Here is a 14,867-nt window from a genome sequence, read left to right as displayed (position 1 = left end):
GTTATCTCAAGTATGTATTCCGGCGTGTGTTTGTGCGCTCGCAAGTGTGTGACAGGCCACGGGAGCATATGGCACGACGAGAAAATAATGAAGTTGTCTTCTTGCACTGGCACATCTCCAGAGGTGGTGTGAATATTCCCATGTGACACAACAGCATACAGACCACATGTGTGTGTTTTCACATGAATGTGCACAGCTGTGTGCAGTTACGCGCATTACATTTTTTTAATATATATATAAATCGGCATCTAGGTGACCCCGCCAAATAAATAAACAAAGATGCCGAGGTTCCGTACCACAAACCTTAAAAATGACCTGTTGAAGGGACTATTTTATCGATTCTCCATGGCGACATGCGTTCGTCATACATTCCTGTTGCGCCTCCTCCACACCTCCCGTGGTGGCGCTCTCCTGCCTTGAGCAGGTGAAACGAGGCAGTGATAACGAGCGCCCCGCATGACGGTCGAGAAGCAGCGGGAGTGAGCTAGCTAAATTTGGCGCATTCCTACGTGCTCATAAACGTGTGTATTTAGATTTAGTTTACTCGTCACCCGCAGCAGAGGATTAAACTCAAAGCATGTAAGCTGCTAGCTTAATGCTAACATACTGTACACCGTGAACACGCTAGCCACAATAAGCATAGATGTTAATTATAAACATGACAACAAATTCTAAACATCCAATACTACTGGCTACTACTTATATTCTCACTGCAGGAAGGAGTTTAGTTGGGGACCTTCTCTGCCTCTCTTTGCTCTTACTAAACCAGCATCTCTTTCTAAAGAATCTGTTTAAATTTTGATTTAAAAAGGACAAAAAATGATGACCTGATCTCCTATTCGAGGTCTTTCGGTTTCTGATTTTCTCCTCCTGGACCTGAGCACTCCGCTATCGATTGTCTTCTCTCACAGACAGCAGTACAGGCCACATGCGTATCTTCGCATACGCTTGGCTTGCTATCGGAGTTCGGCAGCGCGAGCTCAATACCTCCCACGGTTCTAACCGGGTAGGTCAATTTAGAGATGAGGACGGCAAATAACCTTCATTGCTTGCAAGTTGGAGATGTACTCAGCAACCCTTAAGACAAGCGGAAAAATAACAACAGCAAAATGTGGGATTATGATCTGATAAATCATCTCATTGGTACAAACATGTTAATTCTTACAGTTTCTGAGCTCATATTAGTTTGCAGTAGTCAACTCAGACTCAAGCAAAAGGTTTGATAGTTGTTAAATGCGGAAACCTTTTAGCCCAGTTAGGAGATTCTTTCCGTGGGGACACTCCAAAAAAAAAAAAAAAAAGGGTCACTAATGCACTCAGCTTACTGAAGAAGAAGAGGCGCAGTGGATGTTTGTTTGGTGTGTTTTTATCTCGTCTTACAGTTTTTTTTCTCTGGAGATGCTGCGCCGCAACATGTGAGAATGGCGTGGTGGTGTGTTTGTGTGCGAGGGCGGACGACGGGAAGTGGGAGGTGAGAAACACTCATGCTGTTTTCATCCACAGCTTGTAAACTAGATTTGGGGACACACATGTCGAGTTGAAAGGTTGCCCGGGCACATCGCTTGTGCTGCGTCCACCCCAATTTTTTGCCAGATGTTGCATTACTACTTACAAAACGTTGAATTTTTTGAAGCTTTCTAGATGACACCAAATTTCCCAAAAGGAACAGAACGGAGACTCCAAAATAATTATGCACTGGGAAGAGGATACAACAAACGTGCCAATTTAAAAGTCTTTAAATGTGTGTATTTAAATACAACGCAATATCCATCCTCTGGGATTGATTATCTATTTTATTTCCCCGCAGAGCAGCTGCACGAAGTTAATTTTGCCACACAGCAATCACAGGAGGTGTTTTACTTGTTTTTTTTAAAAAGAAAAAGTGTTAGAGTCTTAATTGCATTTACTTCATCTGTCCAACAACTCCAGACTTTATTATTGGCACATTCTGACTCATCCGTTACCTTCTGCTTGGCTGCTATTGTGTGGATAATTAACTCATTGGCTTTCTTAGCTTTTTCCGTTAAAGCCCAGTGGGGGCACTATTGTGTAATTTTTGCGTAACTACGAAACACGGCATTGGTATAATCTGGATATTTGAACACTAATGGTGCAGCAACACATGTAGACAGACAATACAGCATTTTTATTATTTTTTTTATCCTCTGCAAAAAATACCAGCCAACTATTCAGTCACGTACATCAGTTGAGTGAAACTCTTCTTCATTTGTCTACATGACTGTATTATATTGCCACCTAGTGGCCAAATCGCACGCACCAAATGGAAGCAATTACAATTCAATACTGTGTGCAAACTTTTTAATCATTTCTCTGTGATTTGATTCAGGTTTTTAAAAGTACCATGCGGTGCTAATCCCCTTATAAAACCATAATAAGTTTTGTCGTATTTTGCTAGCTAGAACCGATTAACGTCATCTTTGCATTTCCAAGGCAACGCATTTTGCCTTTGCATGCAGCGGCTGCCTCTCCTCGACTGACTTCAGAGAGTATTTTTGGTGCACCCTGTGGGCAGGTGATGTTTTTTGGTGCCACCGTCTACACAATTAGTGCACCAAGGATAGAGAAGTGGATGAAATGATACAGCCGGCGAGCCACTCACTTCCCTTAAGAGCAGAATATTGCCGAGCTGTGTCACATCCCATCCCTGGCAGTCTTGAAGAATGTCCAGTCCTTGACGCTTGTCCAATCCAAGCTGCTCCATCTTCACGCCAGCTAATCTCTCTTGACGCCTCACTCCACCTCCCCCCATGGGGGAATGGAAACAATCCGCCCCTACCTCCCTCTCCCAATTCAGCCCTAATGGGCACCAGTCCGTCTTCCTTATATCCTTATATGCCATCTAGGCCGTCTCCATTACTCCCCTTTGTGTCTTCTCTCTCCATCTGTCTTTGTCAGGCCGGATTGCAGTCGTCTTCTATCTGGCTCAATCTCACCTCTCTCCCCTGCGTTGCGCCTTTCGATGAGAACCTGCGATTGTCAAGTGAGCAATAGCCTTGGGGGCCCGCCAGCGAGAGTTGCTAAACTCGGAGGGCGTCTATCTGCGAGCACACCTTTTTGCAGATCAAGAGCGGCTCACTTAGGCGGGAAAATAAACAGCGGTGTCTTTCCCTCGATACCTGTCGCCGCGTGTCTGCGTTAAGAGGCTGACATTTTGGGAAGCGCTAGTTGATAGGAGTCTGAGCACAAACAAGACCATTGTTATTTTAAACACAAGTTTTTTTCAAGAGGCATTGTTTAGGCTCCAAACGAGATCCCCGGGGGGCCCGGGAGCCTGAGCTTGGGAGACCGTGAAAAAATGTGACGTTATTTAAAAAAATATATTTTAGTTCACAGTTGGTTTTCAGTCTATTTTTTTGACTGTTTTGAAAATCTGTTTTAAATAGATTTTAGAGTGGGTTTGTTCTTTTTTTTTATCCGTTTTTGTTTTCTAAAAATGTTTTAGTTTAGGACCTATTAATCGTAGCATTAGGTTGAATTTTTATGGAGTATTTACTGACCGCAAGATGGAGAATAAAAAAAGTCTAATTAAAACAATTCCAAGTACCAGTAATCCCAAATTAAATACATTTAAAATTGCCCTTTTTAGTATAATTTTACAATAGTTCATTTTAGTAGGTTCAGTTTTTTCCCATTTATTGATTTATTTATTCATTTAGGGTCAAATTTCCTTTATTTCTTTAGTTTTCTGCATTGTGGCACCACAATTTAATTCCTGCATTAGTAATATATTTTTTATTCAGCTCAAACTGCAAAGGTACACGTCATTATGTTTAATTGATGTTAAGTTTGAGGAAATGTTCTGCCCTGTAGGAGTCCCTTCACCCAAAAATCTGTGACCTCCTGCTCCACCTATCTGTGCTCCAAGCATTCCCAACAAACCATCCACTCAAAAAAAATCCCATTTATTATTTAAATGTATTCAACAATTCCAAAAGATAAGATAGACAAACATGTCAGAATTCATATACAAGCTTTTTTTTTTTTTCCCCTTCTTCTTCTTCTTCTTGTCCTCATCATATCTGTTGCACAATCTCATCATGGGCTTGCTAAATAAAATATCATTGGCTGTAGCACAAAGGAAAACGACCGCGGAGAAGAGCACGGAGCTATGACGCACCACATGCTGACATACACGCACTCCCGAAACAAACGGTCCGATCCTCCCGGGGGGGGGCGAGTGGGTCGGGCTGCCGTGCTGACTAAATATTAACACACGTGTGTGTCTGCTAATGAATGGAGGTCAATCGGTGAGGCTCCTTCACGTTTGCTCTTTAGCTACGGATCTGCTTTTGCTTGCTAAGCAGAACTAAAACATCTAGAAGACACTTTGATGAACCCCGATAGCAGCAGCTGGACGTGGCTGAGGGTGCGGTCGATATAGAGGAGTCGTTTTCCATACAGTGCTGAATGTTATTGGATGAACACAGAAGTCACCTGCCACTTCCATAACAACATCTCTCTTCACAAAGGGGACAAGGATATTATCGTTTTTTTTGTTGTTTTTTTTAATTATTATTTCCGTCAATCAGTGCAGGTTATTATGCATCGCTACCAAATAAAAACACAATCTAAGGTTTAAATTGCACGTAACGACACTACGGATTTCAGTCAAGTCAGCTGTGGAGAGAAGAGGTGTGACGGACGGACGGACTGTGTTGTGCGATGGGGGGAATAGAGGGATGGGGGGAAAAGAGAGGATGAGACGCTGTTAGCGAGGAGCTTCCGACACATTGGCGCTTGGAAGGTACCCGCCCGGCCGGCCTCACGTGCCCCCCCAACTGTCCCCACTGGCATCTCCCACTGTCCCCTCTGCCAGTGTGTCCAGGCCTCGGCCACAGCGCCCGGAGAAAGTCCGTGATGATGGAGAGAAGAACAGGGGGAAACTAGAAGGCCTTGAACACACATCCTCTCCACCCCACAACTCTTTCCTTCAGTCCTGCTGGACTGTCTTTTTTTTTTTTCTTTTTTTTTCTGTCGGGACGTGCGCTCAATCGGCGTAGAGGATGAAGCCCGAGAAGGTGCTATACTTGTTGTTGTTCCCGCCGTGTGCTTTGCCGCCGTCCAGCTTGATGTAGACCTCGTCCCCGGCGTCTAGGTGGAGGATGACGCTGTTGGAGGCGTAGTCGTAGTTCTGGTCCGCGTCTTGGGCGATGGCGCTGGCCCGAACCTGGGAGGACAAACAGAGGAATTCATATGTACGGATTAGGAATGGTCAACTGGAAGCTGCAAAAATGCTTAGTAAGCGTATCTGATGGAAGTGGATGGAAGTGAAGCTTGCCTTCTCTGCCTCTTGCGAGATTTCACCAAGTAGTTGGCTGGTTATAGTTTTGCATTCTTTGGCTTGGTGCAATTATTATTGACCTCCTAACAAGTAGAAGTGCATCAAGCCAGTTAAGAGGAATAGAATTGAACCAGAAGATCGTTATTTTCTCAATTGGGGTGGGGTGGGGGGGGGGGGGGCAAACCCAAGCCCACTGTACATCCCTGAAAGTCTGCGCCAGTTAAATCAGCCCATTAGTCACTTAGTCAGGCCAGCCAGGTCGAATCAAAATCATTGGCTTTCTTGCATCCACCGTATTTTCTCGTGGCTCATTATCAGCTCTCCGAAGACGGCGTTGCCGTGGCGGCGTGACTTTAAATCACAGCATTGCGAGCTGTTGTCAGACGGCACTGAGGATGGCCGATAATTACTCTCTTTCGAGGAGGCGGCCATATTGACGAATGTGAGGGAAAGGGATGGAGTTACTCCACGTGAGTCTCTTAACCTTTGGAATGTGTTTGGAATGTGTTCTTTCAATTCTATTTTTTAAACTTGAGTCAGTAGAGCCAAGAAAAGACAAAAAGAGAGTTTAAAAAAAAAAAGAGAGAAGAACTCGAAGGTCCGACTGGGTCACAAAATTCAACACCAAAAATTTCTGGCAGCACTCCGCTAAAAAGCATTTACGTGTTCAGGTGAGACATTTTGGGAGTCAGTGCTGGCAAAAGCAGGTGGGGTGGGGGTGTAGTGCGAAAGAATGCGTTGCACAAATGATAAAAGCTTCTGCTTGACTGTCAAGTGCTTATTAAAACTTAATGTCTTCTTTCAAATTCAGCTTTTAGGCCATCACAAGAAATAAGCAGTTGAGGATGAAAATTAAAAAACGAAACCAAAAAAAAACTCACCGTTATCAATCATATAAAATAGTTTGAGAGTTTGGATGGCCCATCACTTGTTACCGGCGCTGTCTATATAAAATGTTGTACTTTACTTTTGACTGTTTACTCGTCTGATTAAATCGGGCACAGCTCATATCTTTGTGCAAACAGAAGCCCGCCGTCGAGATCTTGCAACGTCTGCGGCTAACCCCTATTATTAATAAGCCGCCACGTGTCCCTCGCCATGCAGAGTCAACAGCGGCTTTTTATAGAGTTGACCCCCCCCCCCCCCCCTCCGCCGATGACGACTTGTTTGGATTTGTCAGTGAAATCTTACTCTTTAGGTGATCATAAACCTGTTTGGGAAAATTGCCTGTTTTTGACAGTATAAAGTGGCATCAAATTAAAATGGCCGACTTCCTGTTTAATGATGATCCATGGATTCTCAAGATCATTTTGTGGATTCGGTCATAATACCTAGTAGGGCCATTTTCTTTATAATAATATGTTTGGCCATTTTGTCACTTGCTGTCGATTTGAAAATGACATCGCGGGGTTCAGGTAACAACCAATGACGGCTCATCATTGGTCGTTACCTGCCGGTTGCCAGATTTTCAAAATGAGGGACTTCCTGGCGTCGACACGCTCGCCCAAATTTTCCCCCGACGGCACTCTTATGTATATTTACTTCTGTCTCCCCGCTCGGCATCTTTTTATCTCGCCTCAATGGGCTAAAACTTGTTCCCGGGAATAATGATCAGGAAGGCGCCTTGTTAAAGAGACGGGGACAAAGCGAGGCCGAGTGGCGGCGCGTGACCTTGACGCCGCGTACGGCGAGCGACTTTGACAAGGCAAACAGAGCGTGAGCCCGCGAGGCTGGCAAACGAGGTGTCAGCCCATGTTGTCGTCGCCGGCGCGTCGGCATCCGTCAACATGATGCCTTTGATTGAATATTCGCTGTGCGCTCGGCCTTAATAGATAATGCATGCCGCGTGTTTCTTTCGCTGTAAAGGCACTTATCAATAATGACTGTTTGTGTGAGGCGAGGGGGGGGGGGCGGAGGCGGGGTTTACGGGTCTTCTTGCAGTACAGTTTTGTTTGAACAAATCTCTAATTATGACAATTTGAGGTTTGTGGATAGAGAAAGGAAGCGGTAGGGGTGAAGGTTTGACAGGGTGGGAGGGGCTGATTTTACAAGACTGGCTTTGTCGGTGTGACAAGGACGCGCCCCCCCCAGTCGTGTCCGACGGCGCTTTGTTGACTTGATGTCGATGCTCCATTTTGGCTCTATTGGTCCTCCTTAAATCAAAGCGCACCGTTGCCTAATTGTGTTTGAACGTTGCGGTCGTCAGCTGCATGCTTAATAGCGCCGCACGCACACACGCACGCACACACAACGGCGAAGAAACCCACACTCAAATGAGTCACAATTCAAAAGCCGTGTCGAGTATTCCGCCTTTACAATGATGCCATGCTCATTTCATTATAAAAAGCGAATGACATCACAAATCACGTTAAGTACAGTCGCTTATATCAAAGCTCAGATGGGTGATTGTTTACACAAACATTTTTACTGTTCATTTTAAATTATTAATAGATTTCTTCACAGGGGAGCTGTTGTAACTTGCTCCATTAACATGTTCTAGTCTCGCTAGACAATCCAATGAGGTCCAATATATGAGTTGCTATTCTGATATTTTATTGACTGAATGTAGACTGCAGTAGCTCGGCTTTTACCGAATTGAATTTGTGCCAATAAATCAAATCGATTCGATATTGGAATTAATTGCATTCACGCTTTTCGAACTCCACACGCTGTGAAAAACATGAAATTGTTGTACGTCTCGAGGCACCCAATTCTGAGAACATCGATTCGTGCTCCCGTGTCGGAAACCTTCCCAAACGTTTCAAGCGTGAAAGCAACTAAAGCCGCCGGGCACGCCGATGGAATTCTGACAACACTGACGCTCGTGTCGGGTTTATTCGTCAGAGGAGGCCTGATTGAAAACATGACAAGAGGAGAAAAAGCGTTAACGGGAGATTTGCCATCTGTCACCGACAGAGCAGGAGAAGAATTAATTTCGCCAGCTGTCTCGTCTCCGACTGCGGGAGACTGACCGATGTTTACCTGGCCACTTCGTTAGAAGAGCCGGTCCGCCAAAGAGGTGTCAGGAGAGCCTCGTCAGCGGCGGGAAGCGAGAGAGGCTGCAACTTTGACCCCGCAGTCCGGTCTGAACTCCCTCCAGCCCCGCCCTTCGCCCCTCTCGCTCCTCTGACTCATCACTTAATTAGCGAGCCGCACTGTCCGCCTCGAGCGCCCACACCCAAAACGCAACGGTGGCTCTCAGCGGAGTCTAAAAACAGTCAAAGTCGACCTTTTGTTCACTCGGATGACTTTTTCTTTAGCGGCCTTGTGATTAACCCTGCGAGCGCCGCACTTCCAAAGTAAAAATGTACTCCAAACGTACGGCTAACAACTAGTTGTATTTTTATTTAATTAGATCAAACTTTTTTCTGCTGGCCTTACTTTCATTTGTCTTTATTACTAGTGCCAGAATAAAACTGTCGGTCATATTGGGTACATCCCAAAAAATAAGAGGTGGGCACATTATGCAGACTGTGAGTCATGTGACGCCACCGACCGACTCGCCGCCGCCGACCGACTCGACTCGACTCAACGCCTCCCTCGTGGAGGAAGGAACGGATAATTGTGGCTATCGCTGACGACTGAATTCGGGGGATGGCGGCTAAATGTCAGGGGCGTGGGGAGCGATGGCGAGAGAAATGTTTGCATAAGGTAGGCTGGCGGGCACTTGTCTATCTCCCATATGGCCCTCATTATAACCAAGGAGCCTTGTGAGTCAACACAGTTGAATCCTTGACTCACGCAGCCACAGGAGATGCTCCTGTTTTAGCTTTTTGGGCTCTTAATGCATATCCACGACAGGATTCTCATATCCCTGCTAAAATATTCATTTGGAACACACAAACAGCAAAGTTTATGAAACACAAGATTAAGAGTTGCTGCCTAATGGCTCTTTGAATCCATTCATTGCATATGCGGCGCGCCGCCGAGGTTGGCAGCACGCAAGGTGGGCGCCCGCCGCTGTGCCCAAATTGAAAAATGTTCACTTCGGGTGAAGCAATCCAATAAGTAGTAAGTAATGAGTAATCCAATAAGAGAAATGTTGGCGGGGTAATTTCAGAGTGACAACAGCAAGATATTTTGGCAGTGAGAACAGCATGGAGGTGAAACTGAGCTATTATTTTATATTTGTAATTTTTTTGGGGGGATCAATCCAACACCTGGTGAATTTTCACTCCTAAGGCTTTGGCCTCTTCTGTCTTGCAGGTTGCCAAACTACTCCCTGCTCGGTTTGAAGTAGACCTTGATGTGACCTCCATAGAGCTTCCAGACGAGCACCGGATTCTGTTTTTAGACTATGCACCAGGCTACTGCCGGTTTGGTCACCTAGCAACCAAGCTTGTTCCCTCCCATGTGGTAAGTGAGCTTCAAACTAAGTCCCCCCCTTAGCCATTACAAATGCGTTCTCATCGGCGTGCAAAGGGGCGGGGCCAATGGGGATGTAATAAGACTCTAGTCAATATTTAACTAGCTTTGATAGATTTACCAGTTATTAGCAACACGTGTTTGGAGGCTTTGATCAAATCCTCCATTTATTTATTTTTCCTCTCTGATGTTTGCGCACAGCAACATGGCGCCGTCCTGACATTTCCACTTCGTGCCGTACTTCCTGACAATCTTCATTTAACAGCTCTCGTGGCTAATTAGGCCCCAAGCTCTAATGTTCCACTCGACGGAGTGTCAGCGGCGCCGTCCAATTACGGAGCGGATGGAGGCCAAAGGTCCGCCCCCGTTGCGGTGCGCCGCGGTTGCGTCGCATGTGCGTAGAAATGTCGTAAAAAGACGACATGGACACGCACGACTTCTCACGCAAGCGATCAATACTGAGACTGAGGCTCGAGTCTCTCGCTCGCTCTCAAGCCCAGTCTGTCCATTTCAAACAACGTCTTTCTGTTACACTGGCAGGAAGACACACAGAGGCCTCTCAGTACTCATCAGCACCAAGAATAGCAGATCCAAACCTTGCCGGAATGCTAAAATCAATCAAGACTTGAGGGGACCCAAAAAAAGAGAGAAAAAAAAAATTCCCAACATGCTTTCGAAAATGTCTCTTTTTGTCATCTGCCGCAAAAACATATGTCAGCCACCTGCATCCAGATGGCTCCCGCATTCGCATTTGGCTTTCACGTATCTGTGTCTCGTTTTTTTTTTCCCTTCACCTGAACGCACAACAAAAGGGGATAAAAGAGGGACCCCCGAAGGAGTAGCTCATTTGTGCCATGCTTCAAAAAAAAGAAATCAAACAGAGCAGGATGCATCACGATGATGCCATTTGTCAGCGTAGGTTTTTTTTTTCAGGAAGAGGGGGGGGGGGGCACTAAAGGAGAGATGGAGGGCAGCATGCAGTTGGAGTGTGCTTGGGTTGGGGGGGGGGGGTCACGCGACCACAAGAGGGAGACTGCGGCGATAATTGCGAGGGAAGCGCCATGTGCACGAAGGACGTTGAAGCTTATTAAAGGAGGAGACAGTGATTATTCACCACGGCCCTCCGGAGAGGCCGACGCTCAACTCGTTGCTTTTAATTAAGTCTCAAAGTGTTTTTGAGGAATAATAACAATATTAAGAAAGGGCGGGGGCGGAGAAATGCAAACACATCCTGGATCTTGCTCACATACCTTTTAATAACATTTAAATTGAGTGGTTGACACAGCCGTGTCTTTTTTTTTTCTTTTTTTTAAGTCGTCGTCGTCGTCGCTTCACTATGTTCCCCTCCGGAGCCTTTTTTACCCCCGAGTCAAAGCAGAGCATCGATTTAGGATCGCTCGGAAGGTTTGGAGTCAAAGAACGGGCGCCGGAGGAGCCCAAAGATGGCGAGGAGGAAGAGCAGAGGAAATTGGCTCTGCTGAAAATAGATTTGTTTATCTCCCAGGAAGCTGGAGAAAAGTTACGGGGACAATGGCGCGGTTCTCTCGGATGGCTGAAAGTAAGCTTTTGAACGTTATGTCGGGAAGTAATGGGCGCGGCATTTTGCCGGGGTGAAACAGCGCTGCGGGCCATGCCAAGCCCGCCGCTCCACTGCAGCCCAAAGATGATCAAATAATGGTACAGTACTCTTCCGACTCTCTCGCTTCTTGTCACCGCACACAGTGCGGCTTTTTTGCTGCCTTAATGAGCCGAGAAAGGTTCTAGTATGGCTCCATGAGCTCCACCTGGACGCCCAGAGCTCCATTAACTAATCTGGCCCAATATTTGGAACCAGTCAACATCAAATGTTCAACCCCAAAAGCCTCTTGAGCTCACCACCGAAAACCAGACACACAAATGGTGACGCAACACATGTAGACAGACAATCCTAATAGGCCTATATTTTTTATTTATGTTCATCAGCAGCTTCCTGAGTCTCCATATTTGTATTATACTGCCCCCAAGTGTAGTTAAGCATGAAAGGACAGACAAAGACAAACACTTTCTACTTTATTAACATTGTGTAGGCCTCTAGAGACGCACGCAACGTGTGTGTACGTGTAACTTAAATGCCTCCGCAGACCCCCCACACCCCCTTTGGGAGCTTAATATCGCAGTAACAGAAGGTGTCTTAACTCCAACATATGTTCTACCTCTCTGATTATATATCGACGTGTTCACGCCCTGGTTGTTAAAAGAAAAAATCACCGTGGAGTGAGACATTACGCAACCCAGGCCACCGCGTTGTGAACTTGACGAGGGTGAAGGAGTGAACCTCTACCTGGCTGCCTTGATAAGGGGGGGGGGGATTCGTGCCGCAGAGTCGGTGGCGCTCGTTAATTCAGTTCCAATTTGGAGACAAAGGCAGCATTTCGAGACCTCGGCAGACCTCCTGCTATGTTCTAACCGTGTTGAGCAAGTTGTCATGACTCATTTGCATATACAACTTGGATAAAGTTACTTAGAAAGACTTGCATATTGCACAGTACACAATCATTTTGCGGTCTTGGCTAAACATCTTTTGCCGCGGGCATATAGACTTTTAGTGGGTGACTGTAAATTATATTTACATTACGCACACATTGATGCTAAGATACTGCGGTGCTGAGCGTGTGCCACTTTATTAGGTACACCTGCAAGGTCAAATGAGATGGAGTACAAGACTGGCACTGCCAGAAATTTGAGGAATAGCTTGGCTTGACGGGAGGCTCAATTCAAGCGAAAAACCGCAATAAAAAACACATATTGTACATTTTAATGACCTCAGTGTAAATTAAAAGTAAACATTATTATCTTTGTAAAAGCAATTTTTTTTTCTCAATACAGCTTTTATTGGAGCTTATGAAAATGTCGCTAATGAAGAGTTTAAAATGAGCTCAGCTTTAAAAGCTACGCCATCTTATTTCCATAGTGGACTTTTTTTGAGGGGGGGGGGGGGAGTTTCACGTTGCATTTTATTTGTCCTGTTTGTGCTTCAAAGTGTCTGTTTTTGCAGATTTATTTCGAGTGCATTCAGTGTCACGTCCACCTTTTTTTTTTTTTTAATTCGCACGGCCACATTTTACGACAGGAACCTTGACAGAGTGCAAACTGCGCGGCAAACACGCACATTAGTGACCCGAGAGGACCCCTCAAATGAAATTAGTGCCTCGTAAAAGTGATGCATACGAGCCCGAGAATAGCGCACATGGACGACGGATGCCATTTACACGACGTGAGAGGTTTCGATGTACTTAACATTATTTTTTCATTTTTTCTAGGCGTTAATTTTAATTTCCCTGACGCGTAAGCCAAAAATAACCTCCTAGTGTTGATCCCAATAAATAAAGTCACAATGAAGGGAGGAAAGGTGTGGATAGGCGCTCTACTGTGTGTGTGGGGGGGTGGAGGGGGGGGGGGTGACAATGTCAGGACGCATCATATGTGGGGGGGACACAGTTTGCAACCAGTCAACATATTTTTATCTGCGGGCAAGCCGCATGCCACAGATGTGCGCTCTGCACGCGACCATGGCAATTATACACTCATGGGACATTTTATCAGGTACACCTGCACCCAGCTAATAACATCAGATAAATTATATTTCTACAAAGATGATCGTGGATTTTTTTTTATATGGTTTGATTTAGTAGGAGCTGTTTATTTGGCTGAAAATATGATTTGCTATCACTCATTTTGACAGTTTTGAAAACGATGAGGAAAAATACAGAATTACATACGTCAAAATTGTGTTTTTGGTTGTAGGGATGTCTAATTAACCTTAAATAATTATGTCAGTAAAATATTCAGACTAAAATGATTCTTATTTGGAAAGGCAGATAGAGGGCAGCTGTTGTGTTGGAAGTGATGGATGGCTTCAAGAAGGCGAGGCAAAGACTCGGACAAAAGTTGAAGCACTCACCTGTCCGTTCTTGCAGAGGTCGGCCCACATGCTGGTGCCGTCGCCTCCTCTCATCAGCACGTGATAGATGAAGAAGTACGTGCCCGGAATGCTGCACACAAACTTGCCGGCGATGCCGTCGTAGTTGTTGCCCAGATTGGTGACCACGTCGTCAAACTTGAGGATCTCGTAGCCCTCGTGCGGGTTCTTGAGGCCGGCGTAGAAGGCCACCCGAGGAACCGTGCTGTAGGTGGCCGTGCTGATAGCTCCGTCCCCCCCCAGACCCAAAATCCCAGTCCTTCCCTGGTCGGACCTATCCCCCGGAGGCCCCGCCGGTCCGGGCGGGCCCGGTTCACCGGGCGGCCCCGGCGGCCCTGGTTTCCCTGGCCTGCCAGGCTTTCCCTGCGGGCCCTGCAGGAGCGTGGAGGGCGGCAGCACGTTGCCGTGGTCGCTCAGCGCCTCCGCCTCCGCTTGCAAGCCGGTGGAGCTGGTGCTGCTGCTCGGGGTTCCCTTGTTCAGGAAGGGGTCGCACACCATCCGACAGGTGCCCAGCATCTCATAGTGGCTGGGGTCCGTCCCCACGGAGCTGACGAGCACGGGGATGAGTACCACCAGGACCAGGACCAGCATAACCCCCACGGCGGCCGCCACCAGGGTCTTCCTCCCGATGCTGAGTCGGGGAAGGGGCTGAGCGGCCAGCGTGGATCTCCCGGGGGCGGAAATGGTGACCGCTTGGTGTGGGGAGCCTGTCGCCGAGGAAAAGGACCCGCAGATCCTGAGGATGGGCGCGATGGCTGGAGCGGCGGGCGCGCCAGGCAGAGACCCTCATACACTTGGACGGACCTCCCGGCTGCGCTCGGTCGGTGGCACCGCACGCACAAACCACTTTGAGGAAGCCGGCGTGCCGCGCACTGAGCCAGACAGTCAGCGCGCACTTCCAAACACTCTCTGACTTGTGAGCGGAAGACAGAAGGATGCGAGAGGGAGTCTGCAGGGATGGAGGGAGGGCGAGAGAGAGAGAGAGAGTGAGAGAGGGTGTTGCGACCACCAGACGTGTGTTGTGTGTGCGGCGAGTTTTTGAAGCTGGATTCTCAGGCTTGGATTCTTATAAGGTGCTAGCAGTGGGTGATAACCGAGTGAGAGACAAGAGTGGCTCCATCCCCTTCCTCTCTTCTTTCTCTCTCTCTTTCATCACTCACTTCCCCCTTCTTTCTTCAACTCTCACCTCGGTCACCACATTTCTCTCATTTTTTTTGATTTCCCACTTTTGTTGCTTCATCA

At 46.7% G+C, this 14,867-nt stretch overlaps 2 protein-coding genes across 2 annotated transcripts in view; one reads left to right on the top strand and one right to left on the bottom strand.

The window, feature by feature from the left end:
* The window catches only part of moto (minamoto), an 88,473-nt gene that overhangs the window by 53,094 nt on the left and 20,512 nt on the right, over nucleotides 1-14,867 (top strand). Inside the window, exon 11 of the mRNA XM_061303840.1 lies at nucleotides 9,509-9,658. The gene's annotated coding sequence lies outside the window, so the exon portion shown is untranslated. The remainder of the gene's footprint in view (nucleotides 1-9,508; nucleotides 9,659-14,867) is intronic.
* LOC133170720 (C1q-related factor) lies at nucleotides 4,364-14,416 on the bottom strand. Its single transcript, XM_061303847.1, has 2 exons — nucleotides 13,608-14,416; nucleotides 4,364-5,188 (listed from the first exon to the last, which is right to left on the bottom strand). Exons 1-2 carry the CDS (start codon nucleotides 14,214-14,216, stop codon nucleotides 5,009-5,011), a joined length of 789 nt encoding a protein of 262 aa, XP_061159831.1. The 5' UTR covers nucleotides 14,217-14,416; the 3' UTR covers nucleotides 4,364-5,008.

The sequence above is a fragment of the Syngnathus typhle genome, linkage group LG17 (assembly GCF_033458585.1).
Source record: "Syngnathus typhle isolate RoL2023-S1 ecotype Sweden linkage group LG17, RoL_Styp_1.0, whole genome shotgun sequence".
NCBI lineage: Eukaryota > Metazoa > Chordata > Actinopteri > Syngnathiformes > Syngnathidae > Syngnathus > Syngnathus typhle.
This window is presented reverse-complemented; position numbering and strand designations above follow the sequence as displayed.